Source organism: Ptychodera flava, chromosome 15 (assembly GCF_041260155.1).
Source record: "Ptychodera flava strain L36383 chromosome 15, AS_Pfla_20210202, whole genome shotgun sequence".
Lineage (NCBI taxonomy): Eukaryota > Metazoa > Hemichordata > Enteropneusta > Ptychoderidae > Ptychodera > Ptychodera flava.
This window is the reverse complement of record NC_091942.1, coordinates 12,359,675-12,383,522: the sequence shown is the minus strand read 5'-3', so window position 1 is coordinate 12,383,522 and position 23,848 is coordinate 12,359,675. Positions and strand designations below refer to the sequence as shown.

The window sequence follows — 23,848 nt, the reverse complement described above, 5'->3', positions numbered from 1 at the left end:
CAACACACATGCCCTACAATATGATAGTACAGAATTTGCTGTTTTACTAATCTACAGCCAGAACACTGCACATCTCAGAGGACGACAACAGATAACAGAAGTAGCAATAAAAACCAATCTAGTGGCCATCTTGTGAGTCATTCTCATTAAGGTGTCAAGATAACTACTCTGATCATATTTTAACTGAGGGGTATCCATGGAGACAGTTACAGGTTGAAAAGAATGCACGACGGACACTACTTCCTGCTGAAACAAATCAAACCAACAATGTCAAAATCAGATTACTTATTATAATCTTAGAGTTATTCAAAGAAGATAGGCAGCCATATAACACAGGTTGAATTGCGTGCATGGGTCCAACAACATTGTAAAATACACATGTTGCTTCCATCTACTATCTAGCAAGACCGAAGAAGGCCGGACGCTTTCTTTGCAATTTCTTTCTGTTACAAATACACATAGTCCTAGGGGGTCTAATTGCTACACAAAGCTGTAGAAGGGCTCTTAAGAAAACCTGATTGTTTTCATATGGGAGATTGGGCCAGGTGTTCTTCAGGTGTATCCCCATATGTCAGTGGCCAAATTAACCATATATCAATGTCGTTGTACAACACGATCGCGTACACATGTACAGATAGATAGCCAGCATGAACTTGTGTGTACCGGTATGAGTCAGACCATCGAAGTTATTTGCTCGCCAAGGCATGCAAATGTGGTAATCGAGTCCAAAAAAACATAAAATTTGAAGCCTACATTCGATATCTTCACTCACAATGTGAATTTTGAGATGTGCCTCTTTCAATGATTGACTCCTCATGATCACGTACTTGTGCACATGTACAGTATGGATGAAATTTTGTGTTTGTTCCAAATTATCTTTCCGTACTTTTTTGAGTTGCAACTCAAATATGGCTGCTGTGGCAGTTTTACTTGTAAGCGCTTGAATTAACTCAACCAAATCCATCACTGAGGATTGAAATAGTGACATTTTCAAAGACAATATGGCTGAATGACAGAAATTCAAAACATCTCAAGATTTGATGATATAATTTTGGAAAGTAAAATGCAAAAAGGTACAGGTAATGTGGCAATAAACCATCTTGCGAACTTGTCTGAGTGTGTGTATATTTAAGACTGCAGACATATGTTGCTAGCCCCAGTACATGTCAAGTAATTGGAACCATGTGGTGAAACAAATTCTGCCATTTCCTGTTGTTAAACAAAGCAATTTGCCATACATTGCTGAGTAATACACACAGCAAGATAATGATATATCACTGAACCTGTCAATTTGTTGTGACTGTCGTGCGTCAAACTCAAATGATTTGCAGGGCCCAAGGGTATGGTGAACTTTATGACACATCACTAAAATCCTAAGGTTTGGAGAGATCCATGCCCACAGGCTAAGCGGTGCTCACAGATACAAAAGAGTTTAAAAAAGGTGATGTGGTCTGTGTGATTTGACATGACATTCTGTCCGGTAAAATGTTGGACTTCATCGAATCGGCCATTCTCAGAATTACATGGCACCAACAACCACATGTCTGCGAAATTGAGTTTTCGGAACAAGTATAAATGACATTTTTAAACAAAACATTGAAGGGTTTTCCGTATCTAGTTGGACATGACAGTGACCATGTTATATTTGATGACTTGCTCCCCTTGTTCATGTTTGATGTCCCCTGGATTTGGAATGACAATTACATATACCGTACAGTACTTTTATTTAATTTTAATCAGATGGTTTGATATGTCAAACGAGTGGTGAGGGAGAGGGTTTTGACCTTATAACCATCGTCATAATTAAGCACACAAACAATAGCGTTCAAGATGAGCATCCACATGAATCAATAACTTACACTGTACATGACACCCTTTGAATTTAAATTTAGATGGCTTAATTTTTTTTTCTTTCCAGGTGAGAGAGTTGTAGCAATACAGATTTGTCATTTTGACATTCACGTCAGGCATTTGAAGCACTTAAACATGAACATATGATTAAAAGAATTGTTCATTTGAATTGACAAGTTTCTCAAATATTACAGATTGATATAACAAAAATTTTCTGATGATCGCACATACCGGCTATTCTCATATCTCAGAAAACTTGAATTGCATGCTGTCTGGAATGTCTTGAATGAAGATTTAACATGTTTTAATTGGATGACCATGATTCATTAAAACTTGCTTTCGTATTGGCTGAATCACTTAATTACAGAAATTTTGATTGAAAAATTGCACAGCTCTGATCATGGTAATTTCATGACCCTAATGTCAGCTTGCTTGGTGATATTATCAGAGGCAGAAAACCCCGGAGACTGCTGTCAAGTTGTGGATGTATAATTTTTCACTTACCTTGATGACTGACACATAAATTGGCCATCCCTCGTGTTGATAGAGTAATTGCGAAATCTGAAAATTAATCGTGACAAAAATGTGATTATGAAAACTTGTCACAAATTTTAATGCTGTACTTCATCTCAGAAAGCCGTGAAGTGAATACAATATTAAAGGCTCGCCCTTGTTCCACGGACTTGGTTACAGCCATAACCCAGAGGATGTACATATCACTTGCCACCTCTCACAAGATGACAACCCTAATGTAACATAATAGTTAAGTTTATTCCCTGACTGATAAAATCACTGTATATTTCCTGATCGTTGGGGTGATTTATTTCATGTCTTGACATGAACTTTCCGTTGCCGTGATTGGGTCGAGTGTGTCTGCGCTACAGTAAACAGCAAAGGATTACGACTGAAATTAAATCTGATGTGTGAACACATTTCATATCAGTCTTCAAACAGAGTATGTGCTGGTGACACTGTACAAAATTACAGTATCTGCGAACTTGTATGCAAAAAAAAAGACATTCGATGTACACATGCACTTGTACATTTTGCATTGAAGGAGAAAGCAAACGGACTGTTGTGCATTTGAAATATATTTGTGATGACAGGAGACAGGCATTTTTTGTCGCATGTAATTCTGATGAAACTTGGAGACAAAGGTTCCCGCATGCTTTGAGCCTATCACAGTCACTATGTAGTGCTTGTCCTTTGCACTGTCAGGTGTCTTTGAGAGAGACAGACAAAAAGGGCACTTCTGCAGAGTGCTGTAATTTCATTACTGGGACATCGCGGCTCAGCTAGATGAGAAATGTTTCTGACACGAAAGGAAAGACATTATCAAGTGATGTGGCAGGGTTTGGACTGATTAGTAATCCAGTCACATGCCCTTGCTGACTGAACTCTGTCAGACAGACAAAGTAGCGGGCCAATACAAAGTTAGAGATTATACACCCGAAATGGAACAATAAAGACTCTGTCTCCATGCGAATCAATTAAGCTATTGAGCTGTTCATTTCAGCATCATCACTGAGGAAGACTAATTACTCGCGATTAATATATGCAATGAAGAATATTGGAACACAAACTTTGCTATTTGTCAAGCATAGCCTAGTTCTCCTCCCATGTGCAACATCAGTCTTTTCCATTCATTTCATACTGTGCAAAATCTCTCTGAACGTAAGGGAAATCATTCCAACTGAGTAATTTTCTGCCAAGCAGTGTACAAGGCCGACTTCCCTTGAAAGTAAATTGTGCTGTCTATACTCAAGCCTTCCATGGGCATTCATTATAGGCATTCTACGGCTCTAATAACATCTATAAAACCTTTTTTTTCCCTCAGATACCTACTTCTGAAACAGTATTTCATTTAAAACTGATTAGCAAACCTGTAAAGATTTGCGAGATTTACATGATTGTATAAAACCTCAGCACTGTTTCTTGTATATAGCATGGATCTTCTCAGCGTTAATTTAATTTCCTTTCAGTGGCATCACTCATAGTTTAGCAGAGACATCAGTGTAATGGGAATGAAACACCGTTTGCCTCTCATCTTCTATTTTTATCCTGAAAACCATTATAAAAAATCTGTAGATGTGACAGGGTTTATTTCATTTGATCAGAGTCTTGATGCTGATGTGACTGCCAAGGGATGCGGATCAGTTTTTACAACGGCAACTTTCCATGAAATTACCTTTAAGACGTTTCATAAAAATGGCACTGATTTATTCCACAGGCTATTCAGGTTTCTTTTGAAGTCAACTGCTGACAGGCAATTGAGTTTAAAATACAATTTTTGACCCTTTCATCACCTTGTTTTTGCCTAATCCTGAAGTCTTCAATGGGAAAGTTGGACATCTACTTAGGGAAACAGGGGCGAAAAAGTTTACTGCACAGACAGACGTGCTGAGCGAGGAAGACCTGAAAACGTATTGCTCTCCCATCAAGGCTGCATCCACAAACACTATGGTGGGGGAGGGGGGTTCTAAGATATTTTCAAACGCCCCCTAACAAACTCACAATGCACTGAAATCCCCGCCCTATGACTTACCATAATTTTGAAGTCCCCTGCCCACTAAACGAAGGCAAACTGTGTCCAATATAGTGCTTTGTCCAAAAATATCAATAACACGTGGGCTCAGAGTCTATTGGGCACATTGCTAACATTTTTTCCATAAAAAAATAAGCTATATCTGTAGATTAATAATGTTTGATAATTCATGTAAATGTAGTACTTTGCTTGAAGTGGCAGGTAAAAAGTGCATGTACGTTCAAAAAATATGATTTTGGATTTTATCGATAACATTGATTCACTATGCATGGTAGTCTTTGAGAAAACTATGAACAATTTTTTTTTCCAATTTAAAACTAGCAATATCTGTGTGTATGTATATGTTTGATAACTGATATACATGTACTTGTTAACATAGGGTGGATACAAGTGCATACCGGTATGTGTAGAAGAAATTTGATTTTGGAATTTTACTGAAGATGTTCATGCACTATACATGACAGCATGGTGTTTTCAATTGGATTCAAGCTCACAACACCTATGACAAAACTGACAGCAATTTTTTCCCAATTTGTGCACATATAGACATTGGATAATTGATATAAATGTACTTGATTAGAAGAGGGTGGTTACAAGTGCATATGTGTACAAGAAATTTGATTTTGGAATTTCACCAAAATGTTCATCCACTAAACATTGGAGTCAATGAGGAAACTGTCAATAATTTTTTCCAATATAAAACATGCTATACTTGTGCATATACAGATGTTGGATAATTGCAAAAGATGTAAGTCATTAGAAGAGGGTTTTATAAATTCACATGTATACAAGAAATTTGCTTTTGGAATTTCACAGAATATGTTTATCAACTATACATGGGAGTCTATGACAAAACTGAGAAAATTTTTTTCCCAATATAAAACTTATGGAACTTTATTTTGGGAGAAAAAAGACCTAAGGCATGTAAACAGACACAAGTACAGGTCAAATATAGACATGTATGGGCATTGTCAAGTGTACTATATAATAATAGTGCTATAGAAATGAAGTTACAGGAATAAGCATAGAATCATTTTACATTGTAGTGCTTTTCAACAGTCAAATACTTTGGATTTTGTCACATCCATGTACATACCAGACAGCTGTGTGGTAAACATTTTCCATGGTGTCCGTGCAAATTTTTTTAATCATCACTCCACCTTCAAAACATGTTTGGGCTATTGATTTCTATGGTTTGTAGACAATGACTATTATCAACAGATGTACAGAATAAGGAATTTCTGGCATTAAAATTCGGGGATTAAGCTCTGGATTAAGAACTTTGACTTTATTTAATATATAATCTGTAACAAATGGCTATAAAAGCTAACATTTGCAAAAGTTGTTCAGAGGCTGTCCACAGTTACATGAAGTTCACAATATTTTTCAGTGACAAACACCTCTCATTTGCTCTCAGTTGGATTTGTTGAAACGCTTATTTCCATGTTTGGATTTCAAGGCTGTTAAATAGGAATGGCCTGCTGAGGTGATACAGTCTGAAAAAACTCTGAAATTGCAATTGCATCTTGGGAATAAGAACTTGCTAGAGTGCATGATGGGAAATTTGAAGAGTGCATCTTGGGAGCATTAAAAGCAAGCAAGAATGCACCTTGGGAATGTCATTTCCATTACTCCAATTATAAGATTTTATCCCGCGCTAACTCGCTGTAAAGTTCACAATAGATGTGTTTTCGGTGTAAAACAAAGACATTTTCAACAGTCTGACATGCCGGCCACCCTATTAGGTTGGAAATTGAAGTGTAAAGTACAAAGCCAAAAGACTTTGCTGGAAAGGAATAAAGTACGGTGTGATAAAACCAGATTTCATCAATTCAGCCCAGCGGCTAATACCTTAAAGGGATAATACTCTATAGACGGAAGGATTAGTTGCGTAGAAAAAGAAACATTAAGGAATTTATTAGATTCCATGTGTTCATTTTAGCAGGACAGTTGAAAAGGCGACTGCAACTGTTCATTAATTTTGACATGCTATTTACCCCCATAAAAAAATTCTAATTTATGAATCGGAGACACAGTACCTGTGAAGTATTCGTTTGAGTTTAAGATGTCAAAGCATAGTCAATACTTAATGATATAAGTTAACTAAAACCTGCCTTGGCTCCTACTGATACGGTATACAATTGAAAAGTTGTGAACGCTAGAGATTTGGTATTTTGCACTGATTTTATCTAAATAGTTATTGTGCCAAGTCAAAATAATATCGTCAGCTGTTTGGTTAGATTAAGTGATGGTAGCTTTGCAGTCATGTGGAATTTGGTATCTCCAATTTGGCTAATAAATGAGCAGATCGCATTGCAAAATGCATTATTATAGTGGCATATTGTAATTTGACAATAGACCAACAAAACACAATCATCTGTGAATTACTACCATGTCACAATTACCTATCTTCAACCTATTAAAAAATATTTGGAGGCCTTCATATTTACTGTTACTGATAAAACTGACTGTAAATTAGCCATGTCAGCATAAACATGAATAATGACGAATTAAATGACTTTTGTATGCTTGGCATCTGAAAGGGACATTATGTATGCTTGGGCACTTCTGACGGAAACCCTTCTGACAGTAGTAACACATTTTTCTACAAGCAGAGATTGGAATCGAAGTCAGTTGAGAAATGTGAAATTCCAATGCTTCAGGACTAGCAATATATGGCTTTGAGAGGTTTCTTAGAACTAAGTGTACTTCTATTTGAGTACGTAATTTCCATCCCAATAACCTCACTAAAGTCACTTTTTATTAGATGTCAAATTTGACCTGGTTGGAATCTATCAATGTAGCACACTCGAATAGCAGCACAACTATGCTGTGTAAAATATACGGTCTTATAAATCGGGTTCGAACACACAACATATGGCACCTGGTCACCTACATTCTGGTATTGCAAAAATATTCACATAATATAATTAAATATAATTATCAGTGTAAGTATGCCAATGTGTTATTGATAGAGAGTTCATGTCAGCTGTGGTAAAAAAGTATTATTATAATATCAGAGCTAGAATGGCACAGAAGGTTAATGCTGAGACACTATTGAGCCCTTAGAAAGGAAAACTTGGTGTTAGAAATAATTCTCATGGTTAAATATATTTTTTCTCCTGCTTTCTTCTTTTTCAGGAGCTAAAACCTTAGAAAAAACACCATTTAGACACCAGAAACTCAAATGTTGATATATTACAATAGCTGTACCACTCTCCACCTGTGGATGGCTATACAATACACTCGATTTGAGTACAAATTGCTTCACAAAGCCCTCGCCTGGCAGCCTATGCTTTATGTCATGCAATGTACCAAAATCTCAAGCAAATGCCAGTAAAGTGCACTCTTATTGTTTGCATTTGAATTCCCATCTAGCTTTTCATTCACTTGTCAACAATAACAATGCAGTTACACATGTACAGGCTGAGTTCATTGGCAAGCTGAATACTGCCACCGTGTACATGCTATGGGAAGCAGAACAAGAAACTGTGGTTGAAATAGGGAAAAAACATCAAAACTTACAGATACAGTTTCTTAAAGTGTGCCCAGGAGACTCAGCATGTCTTTCTGTATCACATACTTTGCATCATCAAACTTAAAAGACAAGTGAAGCAAGAGTACATGTATCTTTGCCTGAAGAAATACTGGTGTAATGTTACAGAACTGCAAAGACTGGATTTCAAATGCACTACATCCATTAAATCCTATCTCATGAAATGATACAGGAGTAGGTGAGCTATTCTATCCCTTTTTCATTACTTCAAGAACATGACTGTTTCCAGTAATAATATTCATGCAATTGCAAACATGGTATGATATCCAGTGTCCTATTGCAAAACACTTGCATATCACTGTAAACGTAGAAAAGCAATCATTATTCTACATAGCTTCAGTTGTTTTTCACTTCTTTCTGACTGCTTTCAAACATACACATATCAAGAATATAATTAAACCAATATATTCAAGTTGTGTTTTTCCCATGGCATTTGATTAAAATCCATTTTTTTCCTGGTTGTCCATCTTACATATGAAACCATTTTATTGTTTCTGTATTCATATTTGAATGCCATTAATGCATGATACTTCTTTGTGATTTACCAGCTCAAATGCTATGATTCACTTAGAATAATATCTCAATATTGCATTTCTCCTACAAGGTTTAGTACAATTTCCAATGACAAATTTATGTGAAATCTTATTTTAAATGTTCTTTTATTTTTCTTTTCCTTTCATACTGTACATTTGATATTGCCTTCTATTATTTGAAGACTCAGAGGTTTGGGAATGTAATGTCATTGCAAAAATATAGCAGAAAATATATGGACAGAATATTTGCACAGCGTATCGCCCGACACAACGCATCTGTCGTGTGGGGCGCTTATGTACCCGTGTATATTTTGCAGTATTTTTGTAGTACATTTTGTATGACTCGGGTGTCATATGTATGGAGTAGTGACCATTTTTCATGCGATGTCACAACAATTCTTCTGATTTCCAAGTTGCTAGTGAGGAGCGCTATTTAGGACATGCTTCTGACGGCCTGTACAACTAGATGTATGGAGGCTGAGGTGGATCCTGACAAAAATCACATATGCCTGAAAAAGGTCAGCTGGCAAAGGTCAGCTAGCATCTGTATGGCTTTGCTAGCTCCTGCAAACCTATTTTGATAGATCTAGTATATATGTACAGTTAATTGTTACGGTTCTGTAGTCTGTATGCGAGTTTCATGACTCTAGCTTTATTCAAAGGTCTATGAAAATTTTGTGATTGACATAACATGAATGCGGTTACTGTATTATTAAAGGGGGGTGGTCGTCGGAACTGCGTGTGAGCGACTTGCTTGTTTATAAACAATGTATTTCATGCATGATATCTATTATGCATCACTTTAACATAGCTGCAACATATAAATTTGACAATATTCATTGTCAACAAGCATGTTTCAACTTTCATCAATCACCAACGTACCCTAGATAGTTTCCATCGGTCGTAGGGGTCCCTGGCAACCTTTGAGCAGAGTTCCGACGACCACCTCCCTTTAAGTTCGTAACTTTTCATAATGTGCCATATATTCTGACTCTCAGATTTTTACAATCCTTTCATTGTGAGAGCTCATTTTGAAGTTCATGGAGTCGTTTTCACCTGCTTATTTTTGTGAAAATCAAAAATGTCATTTTCCTCCAATGTACCAGTAGGTGACATTGGGATGGCGGCCATTTATTAACGATTCTGAAAGGGAATGGTTTTAGGTTTTCTCATGAAAAATTTGCGCAAAAGTTTAAGACTTTCCAATTTGCAGGAGTGTGCTTCCTTAATGGTATCCAACAAACGTGGATGAAATATTGGAAAAGATGTCCTTGTCTTCTGAACAAAGTTTTGAAAAATCCGTCACATCATTAATCCATCACAGTCACTTCTATTTCATGATGGTTACAGAGCAAGATCCCATAAATGCCTTGAGCCTGGTTGTAAAACATTCAACAGCTCACTCAGCAGTCGTTTCGCAGGCTTAGCGGGGCTATTCACAAATTCCCCGGTCTTCATGTTCTTTTTTTAATGCCGACCTACTGATATGTCTATAAAACTCAAGGTAGATTGCCTTTAACATCCTCAGCGTGACACAGGAATATTGTCAGAGAGTCTCAAAAATGTTAACCAGGTACCATTGCTGGGCAACGTGCAGGTGAACGCCAAGTCTAACTCAGCAGCTGCCGGTTTTTTAACCGACCGCGACTTTTTGACGACGGCGAGAATACGTGGTAAATTACAAAACCATTTATTAGATTTGACTATGAATAGAATAATGGCTTGGGCACATAGCTGGACGACATTATTTAAAGTGCAAATAACATCTGTCCACAGCTAAGAACTTTAGCAAATGACATGGTGACTGGTTATTGATTCAAATAAGATCCTGCAGACTGTTTATGGCTCCGTTCATTCTGTGCATGTCAGTCATCAGGCTGTGTAAATCCCATGGTTTCTGTTCCACAATTTTGCATCATGACCTGTACACTTTTTTATTGCTTTTTCTGAATCCCAATTGAGTCAGGGAAACTACTTTCACTCGACACTGTGAGAACAATAAATGTGGGGTAATGGGCAGGAGAGGTCATGAGGGCAGGCTTTAAAACTGCCCTGACATCGCAGTGCCTGCAATGTGTCCTAGGTCTCCGCAATTCACCCTGATATCACAGTCTCGCAGTGCACCCTGGCACATAACAGATTTCTACTGCAGAAGCAGCGTTCCCACTCATATCTGTTACTGTCACAACTAGCTGTAAATACCTAAAACAGTATGATATATTGCCAAATTATATGAATTTCCGATACAGAGAATTACACCACAAGATGAGATAAATCACATTCAACTCGACCATCAATATATCTCAATCCCGTCACCTCTTAGTAAAAACCCATTTGCAGGAATCATTTATCTGATAGGCATGAACATTTGCACCATTAAAAGAATATTCCATTCCAATTTATATATCATAGGCATAAGCATACATACCGGTATATTCCTACATTGAAAACTCATGGAGATCTATGCACTTATACTTTGAAGCCAGGTAGACATGTAACGTTTGGAACTTTGCTCCCTTTTAGGAAAATTTTGAGAACTAGGCAGGTAATTCACCTTGCTTACCCCCTTTTAAAAAAAATGCTGAACAAGGAAAACACAGAAAAGTAAATTTCTGAATTCAAGTCAAATCAATCGTGTGTTATTATTGGAACAGACAGCCATGCATGACTCAAATCTTGAAACAGATCTTGGACAGTAATCCTAGATTGCACAGATGCCTAACAGAAAATATCTTCTGATACAGTTTTGAGTTATGCACAATACTAGGATTGCATGATATATATCTGTCCCAAGGGAAAACATTCGGTTGTCTTTTTTTTATAAAGCTTCAAGCTTTCAGTTGACGGTGATGAGACATAGTGAAAATTACAACAAAATGAAACATAGTCACTCATTTATGTTTGAAATTAGAAAAAAATTCAATAAATCTTTACACAAAGAACGAACCAACATAGGAAATGTAAAACTCCTTACTAACAGTACTTCAAAGTAATATATACTGAGTCAGCTCAGAGAAACAGTTTGCATTAAGAAGAATGATAGAGTGAAATGAAATATTTAGTCTGCGCTCGTTTAGACCCTTCTTGTTGAAGTTAATGAAATTTTATTTTCAATTTAAAAGTGGCTAGAGAGAGAGACAAGGGTGCTGCATTAGAAAACATAAAATGCGACGCAGTCAGCAATAAAATCGTGATTTACAGAGATTGCGACACCAGACATAAATGTAAATTGCAAACCGCGAGGCATATTCTATAAACAGAGGAAATGTCCATCCTTGATTACTTACTTTGCCTCTACTGCAGTCGTACAAACTGTCTCCGAATAACTCGTCCAAAACATCGCCTGGTTCAATTTTTTCCTGCAAGTATAAGAAAACACCATCTTTTACGATTAGTCAAGATTGCATGGCATTTGGAAGTCTGCCAATAACACAAATGAAGTCATTCTCTTCAGGTAGAATGTGCCTGTCGGGGATAGATATTCAGACTCTCAAAATTTTACAATGCTTTCCTTGTAAACTGCTTGCTGGGATTTTATTTTGAAGCTCTCGGAGTAAGTAATGTTATCACCATCTTTTTGGTGAAAATCAAAAATTAAATTTTTCCCCAGAGTTAACCCGGCGATGGTGTCTACCGGTAGTTTAAATTTCAAATACGTTCAATGTAAGGTAGCTTGTTTCACTTGTAACAAAATCAGCATGGTGACCTCTAATTTTTATTCTTAATTTGGTAGGAGTATGGTTGAGATATTCCTAGGGACAGGTTTGCGAAAAAGTTTAAGTCTTTCAGTTTCAAGGCACGTACTACCTAGCAGTTGAATTGAAATGACTGGCAAAAAACGTCCAAGAACATTCTACAGAAATACGGAATATCATAAAAAACCATCTTCGCTATTCATTGCCAGCTTTCTGCAATTTTTATGAGAGCAAAGGTTCTTAATGTTCTAACCTAACATTAACAAGGTTGAACACATCATTTGTATTGGCTGTGTTTTACTGTCTGTGAGAGACCTATGGAGGGCAAACTGAGCAATATCTAAGTGCAATAAATCATGGTTTAGCCAAGACACAGAATGTTAATGTGGCTAGATATTTCATTTGTGAAAGTCGTTTTCCCTCTCAAGGTTTTTATATGAAGTAGAGTTTCATCACATGATACATTTTATGTCATCAGTTTTTTCCCGCAGCAAAGCTCCCTCAAGTTTCACGTCTTTCAATGTGTCTATCAGGCCATTCTTCAAATGATGTTACAGGTTTACATAATGGCTCCTTTGAATTTCCAATCTCTCTAGGTGTTTGTTAATCCAGCAATCCATTATTCATCCGTCTGTAAACCTACCCAGCAATTCACCTATCCATCGTATCCATCCATCTATAAATACATACATACATACATACATACATACATACATACATACATACATACATACATTCATTCATACATACATACATACATACATACCGGTCCATACATACATACATACATTCATACATATATACATACATTTGTACATATATTCACATGTCCAACGGTTCACTTGTCAATCTGTTAATTAATTTATCATCCATCAACCCATCTATCCATCCATCCATCCATTTGCCCACCCAGCCATCTATACAACTTATCCATTTATCAATTTGCCAATCCCTCTGCCCATCATCTCATCCATCCAACTATCTATCCAAGCATCCACCGACCCATCCATCCATCCATCTGTCCATCCATCTATCATACATCCATCCATACATCCACTTCCCTCGCCTATCCATCCATCCACCCACACATCCATGCATCCAAGCATCCATCCAGCCATTCATCCATCCACCAACCCACAGGTGTACGGAATGTTTCCTAGATCGTCGTCGGATGGGAAGTGACTGACACTGTACTGTGAGGCCGAAGGCCGAACCTCGGTACTGTGTATTCTTATACAGTAACGAGGTTCGGCCTTCGGCCTCACAGTACAGTGTCAGTCGCTTCCCATCCGACGACGATCTAGGAAACATTCGGTACGCCTGTGCACCAACCAACCCATCCATCCACCCTCCCACACATACATCCATCCAGCTGTCCATCCATCCAACAGCCAATCCACCCACCCACCCATCCATTCATCCACCCACCCATTCATCAATCCATCCATCCATCAACCGTAACAGTGTGTAGAGTTTGCAAGTAACTACAAGCTCATCAAACCAGTGAAAATCTTCCATTGCAGTCAAGTCCGTGACATTCAACCTGATGAGTTTGTCTCATCCTGAAGGGGAAAATTTACGGATAATTTCTCTAATAGTGTTCTAAATACACTGTAGCAAAACTGTCCTCCTGATATCTTTCCTATTTCAGACTAATGAGATAATAACCTTTCCATCCCCTTTTCCCTGTAAAGGGTTCCGCATTTGCAATTTAAAACAATGTGGTTGGGCCAAACCATGATTGTTAACGGGTGAGAGATTCCCGAAGTCTGTGAACATTCTGAAGAAAATACCGTCAATGACGCTGTACCTTCTCTAATGTGTGGCCAGGTCAGGTAATTGGTTGTTGGCATGGAGTTGTTGGTAAATAGTTGATGATGTAGGGGCATGAGGTGGGATATGGACCCAAAGAACCCAACAGATGATTAAATACATCAATCAAAAAAATTCTAAGCTACAGTATAAACTGCCTAAAGATAGTTCAATGTGGGAAAAAGTTAAACAATTCAGAAATAAGAATTCACAGTCCAAAATAGTAATGACGCACTTCCTTACTGACCTGAGTGCATGTGAAATACACAACCTGGCATCTGTACATTAAATGTATACCAAGTGATCATTTCCAGTCACTTTTAACTGTTTTTAATGGATTTTCCAAAGAGTCCTGTGAAAATGATGAAAAACGCTTATCTGGTCTTGTGTTTGTATAACCTCATGGCTGATAATTGTCATAGTATTGAAAAAAAATTGAAAGTGAAGAAATTACTGTTTTTAATAGGCATATTTTCCTTGAAATACATGACCGTGTAAAGAATATATGCTAAAAGTGTTTAAGAGTAAATTTCTTTTCAAAAAATAATTTAATTTGTGACCAAAGGATTTTTATTCTTTGAGTTTACAAATTCAAACATTGCAATTTGTTCAATCATCTTGTGCAGTGCAAAATTTATAAAATGACTGAAAAACAAAAAAAATCGGCAGAATTACAGTCTTTGTGATGTAAAATTATGGGTTGACATCACGATAACTGTTAATCTGTTTGAAGTACTAATATACTATAATTTAAAAAAGAAAAGTTCATGCAGAAATGGTAAAATATATATTGTCAGCAATGTAGTGTTAATTTTGACTTTACATCAAAATATGCCTTTGCTGGATACCAAATATATAGGGCGAAATATTAAAATCAGCTATGTTCAGCAAAATCCACACAACAGCATTGATCCTTTTCTAATTTGATTTGATTTGCTCATGTTATCCTTGTATTACAGTCAGTACAATATGGAACTTGAACACAACACAGTGAATAAGTATGCTGTAAATGAAATGGTGTGGCTGCATCCACATGCAGCAATAGGAGTGCCTTTGTCTCTCACCCCTCATTTCCAACCTGTCCCATCCCTGAAAAAATAGTTTGGTCTTATATTTATAATGTTAATAATTTCTGTATTTGTTAAAATGTGCGCATCTCAAAAACTTTTGATCATAAACATTTTCATTGTTTTTTATAGCTGACCAGTCAGTTAACCTGTTTATATTGAATATTTGCGCATTTTTCCGCAGTATTTGACATTTTCTGAATACCTTCTTATTCAGTTTGTCATTTTCTAAAAGTTTAAATGCTCCATTGTGTGGTCAAGCTTTCCACAAGCATCAAATGTGGTACGTCATATAGGAGGGTCTGCCTCTAGAGGGCGGGCATCATGAATAGTGTTTGTTGGTTAATTCCTCCACGTAAACTTCTGATTGTACGGTAAACTTTGAACATGGCCGACGTCCGATTTTCCTGTCTAAAACTTTCACTCATTTTCGTTCATATGACTCTGAAACTCCAGGAAACGATTGGGAAGAAAGGGTTAACTTGAAATATTGAGGTACTCGCCGATATTTTGCAAAATTAAACGAGAAAAAATGCAAGGAAAATGCCGACAGGCTTACACAATGACAGTTTTCAGACTCGGAGGCATATGATCATCTGCAGATTATGCAACAGGCCAAGATCACGTGAGGCCATGAGGGGATATCCACGCAACTCAGTACCAAACACAAGCGCTCACAGAGTGAGCAAACACAAAGTGAGTACCCCTAACGTCAGCTCAGTAGTCTGTAATAGATTGTAGTCAACTAAGAAACCTTGGAGAAAGGCTTAACACTGTGGCTATGCCGCTAAGTCCCTTTTGATTTTTGTCATAGCTCAAAATCGTTCTCCCACACCTCAACCTGAGCCATGAACACCCCCACCAGTTTATGATATGACCCATCACAATGGCATGACGTCAACGGATCTTGACAGACGGAAGTCTTGACAGACGGAAGTACTTGACAGCAGCATACTGGTTTTCAACTCTAATACCTTCTCTGTCTATAAATAGACACGAGAAGGTAAAAATTGCCAGGTTTAATTTGTACTTTCCTTGACGAGACTTGATCGATTTCACATGCATGGCTTTACCTGGACCAGGATGTCGTCTTATTGCTGGTTTACGAGTCCAAAGCCTAATGAACTCAAGGGTCAGGCTGAGTTGCAAAGTAGTTTGTGGCTCACGTTAGTTCATTTGGAAAGCTACGTGCATGACTGCAGATGTAACGGCACTTGAATTGATGAGCCCGTAAGTGACAGCTGTTCCACTCAAGTTGTAACGCATGGAAATATACACCCACATGCACTTTATGACAATATGAATGGACTGATATAGTTAGACAGACAGATCAGCAAAAATATATTTATGGGCAGGCTTTAGCAGCACTGTGCGTTTTCTCTGACTTTAAGCCCTATTAGCTGTATCTTTTTTTGTGTGTTTTGCTTTCCAAAAATACCATCCAATCTTAGGTGATATGTTTTTTTCCTGTTGTTAAGCCATATTGCATTTGAAAATGTAACTTTTTCAATCCTTGGCAATGGATCCAGTTGATCGTTCACAGTATTTGTAAACTAGCTTGCAACTCCCATATGTGACTTGAAAGTCAAACATTACTTAGTTGTTAAAATCTAGGCTGTATTTTCATTGCTAATGTTTGTAAAACATTCTGTGGTCACATTTTGGTAAGCATATTTACATTAAAGTTCCTTGTGATTCCTGAAAAGAAATGCACAAATACAGCTAATGGAGGCTTTAACTACCGTACCCGATTTACAGTGTTCGGATGGATCACAAAATCAATCACTGAACAGGGCTAAGTATGGGGCAAAAATATAAATGCCTGAAAGAATACATGTCTCTCTGACATCCAGTTGGCGAAAGAGATATGCCTTGTGTTGTGGGTCAACAGTATTAACATCTACACACTGTAACTTTGCCATACCATGTCCTCTTATTAGGGTATACTAGGGTATATCGTTTCATACATTTTTTGTCAAAATTTTGAGCTTTCTTGGATAAAAATCATATTTCAAATGATGTTAACTGGAACATTCAATAGCATTGATCAAAACTGTACCTAGTAGGAGTGTCATTACTGGTAAATACAGCAACATGCACTTGACATTTGCTGCTGTTGATAGAAATTCAGACAAATCATTTATCTTTACTAATTGCAGCTTTTGCTGGTATTCATTGGCAAACCATTTTTTTAGATTTTTTAGATTAGATTTTTAGAACATTGGTTTATCAAAGCACCATTTCCACGATTCCCATGCAAATAATTTCAAAGAGTCTGGTCAAAATATTCAGACAAATATTTATTGTTGCATATTAATGATGGAACAGATGCTATAACGACTCAGCCCTGTACATATTTAGAGAAACACACACATAGACAGATGAAAAGGTAGTTGAATGCAAAAGCTGTGCTTCCATATTGCTACACAGGATACTGATCTGTATGAGTATGACTATGTGTGATAGTCAATGAGAGAAAAGACTTTCAATTGGTACAAGTGATTCTTCAGTGATCAGGGCAGGAAATTGATAAGAGCAAAAAGATTTCATATGCAGTTTCTTTGCGTGACAAGGAGTGACATTTCATGATGAGTATTACTAATAAACAGTTACAAGACGCCTTTTCCAGAAGAGAGTAGGAACTTGCATTTCAGATGACAAAATTTGTTATTTGGGATATCGGTAGTATTGTATAGCTGTAATGTTGACAAGCTAAATTGCGGGTGTTTAAACACGCTTTGGGGAGTAGAACAAGAACTTGTAGTTGACATCCAAAACAAAAGTACCAATGATGGAAAAATCATCATAAGTTACAGCTACTGTCCCTTTAATTAAGTAACTTTGATATCAACAATGCTATTTATTCAGTTGCTAAATTTCCTATAATATAATTTATAGTCCATTTGTACAAAACACTACAATAAAATTTCATATTTTGTGATTCAGAGAAGACTTGACAGATGCTCATTTTTGAAATTGATGTATCAAGTGAGGCTTAGTGTGTAGTTGTAATTCAGGAAAGAGGAAAAATGGAAAATACCCAATATCAAAAAATCTATATCTTTTTTGATATTATTGATAGTTGTCATGGAAACAAGCACAGAAATGAAAAGAAAGCCATTATTTCAATCAACAATGAGGGTCGTACTTATTTTGTGATAAACATACATGTAGACTACAGGTAATTTGCACAATAGAAAATTATGTCCACGTAAAGCAGAAAAGTCAAGTCATTATTTGTAAATGGCAGGTTCAAATAAACAGTCTTGATGAGATTAATCGTCTCTCAAAGGGCACACCTTGGATTCATTTGTTGGTTACCGTATACACGTCATACCTTACACCATCTTTATGATTGATATCGGTTGCTGTGACACCACCAGACAACACATCACTTCTCACATAAAAAAATTTGATGGCAGAAAATACTGGTTGCATTGCCCTATTTAAAATTCTGTTTATCTTACACAGGATGTTTGTTTATTATGACGCTTTGTGATGATTATATCTAAACTGAAGGTAATACATATTGATTTGGCCAATAGCCATTACCTTGGTAATCGAACAGAAAAAGTACCCAACAAGTTTATCTTCATCACATCTATTTCTTGACAAATTGTACAGTAAGATTCTTTCTTGGAGAGGTATGGCAATTTTGCCTTACTCAATTATGATGGTAGATATATGACGGAAAAGGAATGATGTTTTATTAATATTTGAAGCATAAAAATGCCTAACATGAGTAAGATACTGTTACCATCTGCAAAATGTAATGATGACCACTAGGCATTCGATGATGGATATATTGATTTATCAACTTGCCAAAAAACTGCCAAACATTTCCTCGTTATTTCAAACAAATGACCAAAAATGAACTCAGATCACTGGCATTAACACTGCATAGCTTTCAGAGAAACTGAGATGTCCTGACATATTTTTAGTTTCAGGACTAATGTCTACAAAGATTATCCTTTGGACAGAAACACTATTTATTGGTGGCAATAAGGAAAGGGTTGATATGTGTGTGTTGTTGCATATTCCCCATGAGAGAATTTAATGCTTTGCTATTAAAAGTAAAAGAGAATTCCGGGAATGATCTCTATTTTTATGCAAAAGAGAAGCAGAGAATATTTTTAAGTGACTGAATGAGATTTTCTTGTTTAATCTTGTAAGTATTTATTGTAAATATGGTACACAATGTCTGTCAGCAGACTGGACAAGGTGGCCACTTTTTGAACAAATGGTGTACATTTAACCAATCAATGGCTCAAAAATAGGAGATGACTTAACCCACTTCACACAAACAAAGTTACGCTGCCGAACTTTTACGTCAGTGTTATAAATGCTGTCTGAATGCTCGGAATCAGTCCAGCATCGTACCAATTTTGCCCTGATCGGGAAGGGGTTCTAGGGCCAACTTAAAATCCCAGTTGGCCCAGATTTCTGTGTGTGAACGCCGTACATTGTCCCAGATGATTGCCAAGTTTGATCATAGACCTTTCATGGGGTCTAAGCTTATGGTTTGATTGTCAAGTTTACATTTGTGGGACGTCTTCAATCCAGTCCTTATCATCCTATGTACAGTAAGAATGAATTTTTAACATAAAGTTTAGCTCTGCAAATGAGACCATGTCGCCAGATTCAGTGTGTTTATACAACTGAGAGACGCTCGTGTTATCAATGTCTTTAAAAACGCCACACTGATTATTTTGCCCAAGTATCTGATTCTGGCCCGCATGCTCTCTACAGATATGCTGAAGTTGTATCTGATAGTTAAAATAGTCAGTGGCGGTCATATCAGCCCTTCTCATTTGCAAAACGCATATGAAAAGCATGAGTGTGAACAGTACAAATATTGTGATGTTTTCCAAGCCTGCCACTTTGAACTTTGAAAGGTTGGTCACATAGAGGTCACATAGAGTCAAAGTTATGCCAGCTTATTTTTTCATTGCGATCATGTCTGAACAGAAACTGTGTGAACCTAGTAGTCTATGTTATCCGCACAATGAATTGGAGCAAATTTGGCATAAAATAGGCTCAAAGTTTACATATAGTAGGAATATATTTTGAATAAAATTGGCTCAAATTATACAAAAAATTGAGGTACATTTTGCATACAATTGGCTCAAATTTTACATATATAGGGAGTACATTTTGCCAATTTTGGCTCAAATTTTACACACAATAAGTACATTTTGCATATACCTAAATGTATGCATTCTCACTTTAAAGAATTTTCAAAAGTATTCATTATGAAACCACTCCAAGCTTATCTCATCTTTCTTTTCCAGGGATGATAATTAAATCACTAATATAACTAAGTTGTCAGAATTTGTCCTACATAAACTCAAATCTGATCATTTTTTTTTGCACTCGACATGAGAATGATATCGGTAAGGTATGATACATTTGCAAGAATAATAACCTTCCAGCAAGAATAATATCATATCATATACCAATGCCAAAAAGACACTAGTACGCACACAGGCCTTTACAGGTCATTATCATAATTATGTTTACAATGGTAGATAATTGTCATAAATACATGCACACATGCAAAACCCAATGCATTTATATATCTTCATCAAAACTTTGATATTACTGTTCTAACAAAGTATAACCTACTTCTATTAGCAGGGCTGCCATGGAGTTGCGGAAAAACACGTAACTGTGTATTTTTAATTTAGATTGCAAATACTGCACTTACATCTTCACCGGCTACGCTTCCTGGTTTGACGTCCGCGACCATAACTCTGCCTTTCACATGTCGCACTATGACGCCTAGGTCTTTACACGGAACCAATTCGTAATGTTTGTACACAGGGATCTGCCAGCTCTCGTCCAGGAAGCTAGCATTCTGGAATCGAAAATTATGGAATTCCTTGAATTTTCTCAAACCATAAAATGGTATTTTTGTTTGATCAGACTGGGTCAATCAATTTTAAGAACTCTTTGCAAACAAAGAGTTTCTGTAACCTATTGGTCTCTATACGTTAACATGAACGAATATCTTAGATAAATATCAAATCCACATGATATTTGCATGACTGGGTTTACTCATAATTTGTTGCCTAGGATTTTTTATAGACTTGTAATAAATCATGAGTAGATGAAATATTTAAGGCATGAAAATCGTATGATTCTTCTAGAAATTCTTCAAGCAAACGTCTCTGTTTACTTTCTGTTTAATATTTCATTTCCTTCTAGTCTCTTTTTGAGCAAATTTGTCATCTCTGCAGGGTAGACGTAAAAACAAACACTCGATCTCAGCAGACATATTTCCGAAATGGCATTAAGGAGCAAAAGTAGCAACTGAGTAGACTAATGGGTTGACGGAGGTACTTCAGAAAAGAGAGGTTCCTTCTAGCAACATTTAGCTAAGTCTGTGGTTGAGGAGGCAACGATTAATTCCACACCACTCATTTAGTACTCATGAAGGAGTCCCTGCTTTGTCAGACGGCAAGATTAGACTGAATGCACCGAGCATAATTGAAAATGGGCGAAGTTCCTGATGAAAGGAAGGTGCCTTGATGACAGAGGTCAACAGAGGTCAGATGCATCGAGCAAAATATGATGCAAAATGAGTATTGTCATGTTTAACTTTTAACTTTCTCAGTGGTTAAAGGGCCAGTATAGTTAGCTGTGTCTTCTGATGATTTTTTCACTTTTCTGTTTCCAATTTTAACTAGTTCTGGTGACACACCCATATTTTGTCGACACAGTGTGTATACATGTAAAAAAAATATACTGTAACAGTTTACATTTGCATTCTTGTCAAGAGCAGAATTCTCTCGTCAACAATAACAATGCAGAATGCATGTACAGGGTCAACACGCTGAATACTGTGTATCTTGACATGCTTTAGGAAGTAGAACACAGAAAAAAAAAATCAAAAGTTACAGCTTCTGGTCCTTTTAAGCATGACATTTTTTTCTGTTCGAATATCCAGACCTTTCATATGATGGTCAGTCAGTCAAAGGGGAAATCCTTGGAACGGATCGACTATGAAATCAATTCAAAATTTTGTAATCAAATTAAATAATAAGACTGTGCAAATTAAATTAATGGAAAACAGAAAGGTTATACTGGTATTTGCAGAATATCACGTGTTGTCTTGGAAACACAGATGGAATATATTTGTGAACTGTGACAACCAGTCTTGCTCAAGTAGACCCTCTTGTTGTACATAGCGACAAACTTCATGGACTTTATGTTTTTTTGAAAAAAATGTTATTTGAAAGGTTGGACTTATGCAGATTGGAATCTGAGGGTATTGGAATTTTTATTTTCTCGTCAAAGCTGGAAAAAGGCATTGGTTGAATCATGACAAGCGACCTAGCGGCCGATATAGCTCAACTGTGTTTATGTAGAGAATAACTATTTTTGACACATATTAATGGAGAAGGTGGAAATCTTTGATAGCTCAATGCTATGGCCAGAAAAAAGTGGCTAAAATAAGCTGCAAATATACACGATTGAAGATTTCATCATACTTTGAATATATCACATCGAATCATCTCTCTATCTGATGAGTAGTTTTTTGAGAATAAAATTTTCTGACAAAAAATGGCAACAATTGCCCCCAAAAACAAAGATTGCAGATTTCATCATAATTTCAAAAGATCAAATTTAGTTCATCTGTAGAAACCTGTATTCCAAATTTCAAAGCTGTTAGACCAGTACTTTTTGAGAAACACATTTTTTGACCAAAAATGGGAAAAATTACCCAAAAAATTTAAAATTCCAGATTTCATCATTATTTCAATAAATATCATTTAGTTCATCTATAGAAACCTCTATACCAAATTTCAATCAGATTAGTAGTTTTGGAAATACACATTTTTTGACCAAAAATGGCAAAAGTTGCCCCAAAAATACAAAATTACAGATTTCATTAGAAATTCAATATATATTACTTGGCTCATTAGTAGAAACCTGTATACCAAATTTCAAAGCTATCAGACCAGTACTTTTTGAGAAACACATTTTTTGACCAAAAATGGCAAAAATTGCCCCAAAATTACAAAATTGCAGATTTCATCATAATTTCAACAATTATCATTAAGGTGATCTGTAGGAACCTGTATATCAAATTGCAAAGCTATCAGATGAGTAGTTTTGGAAATACACATTTTTTGACCAAAATGGAAAAAATTGCCCCAAAAATACAAAACTGCAGATTTCATCATAATTTCAATAAATATCATTGAGTTTATCGATGGGAACCTGTATACCAAATTTCAAAGCTATCAGATGAGTAATTTTGGAAATACACATTTTTTGACCAAAAATGGCAAAAATTACCTCAAAAATGCAAATTTGCATATTTCTGCACAATTTGAACAAATCTGAAGCAAATCATCCCTAGAGACATATGTACCAAATATCAAAGCTATCTGACTGGTAGTTTTGAAGAAGAAGAGTTTTAAAGATTTTTTCACCAAAAATGACAAAAATTGCCTTAAAAATACAAATATGCAATTTTCATCAAGATTTGAACAAATCTGACTGAAGTCACCCTAAGTAAACTGTATATCAAATTTCAAAGCAATTGGACAAGTGGTTTCAGAGAAGAAGATTTTTTTACCAAAAACACCAAAAATTGCCCCAAAAATACAAATATGCACATTTCACCATAATTTGAACAAACTTAAGTGAGGTCACCCCAAGTGAACTGCATATAAAATTTCAAAGCAATTGGACTCGTGGTTTTAGAGGAGAAGGCAATTGTTGACGGACGACGACGACGGACGACGACGGAAAATCAACCTATTTGATAAGCTCCGCGT

At 36.4% G+C, this 23,848-nt stretch overlaps 1 protein-coding gene across 1 annotated transcript in view; it reads right to left on the bottom strand.

The window, feature by feature from the left end:
- Window positions 1–23,848, bottom strand: part of LOC139151177 (uncharacterized) — a 76,941-nt gene that overhangs the window by 30,108 nt on the left and 22,985 nt on the right. The window contains exons 8-10 of the mRNA XM_070723771.1: window positions 20,767–20,916; window positions 11,773–11,844; window positions 2,356–2,412 (exon numbers count right to left, since the gene is read on the bottom strand). Of these exons, the coding sequence (XP_070579872.1) occupies window positions 2,356–2,412; window positions 11,773–11,844; window positions 20,767–20,916 (279 nt within the window). The remainder of the gene's footprint in view (window positions 1–2,355; window positions 2,413–11,772; window positions 11,845–20,766; window positions 20,917–23,848) is intronic.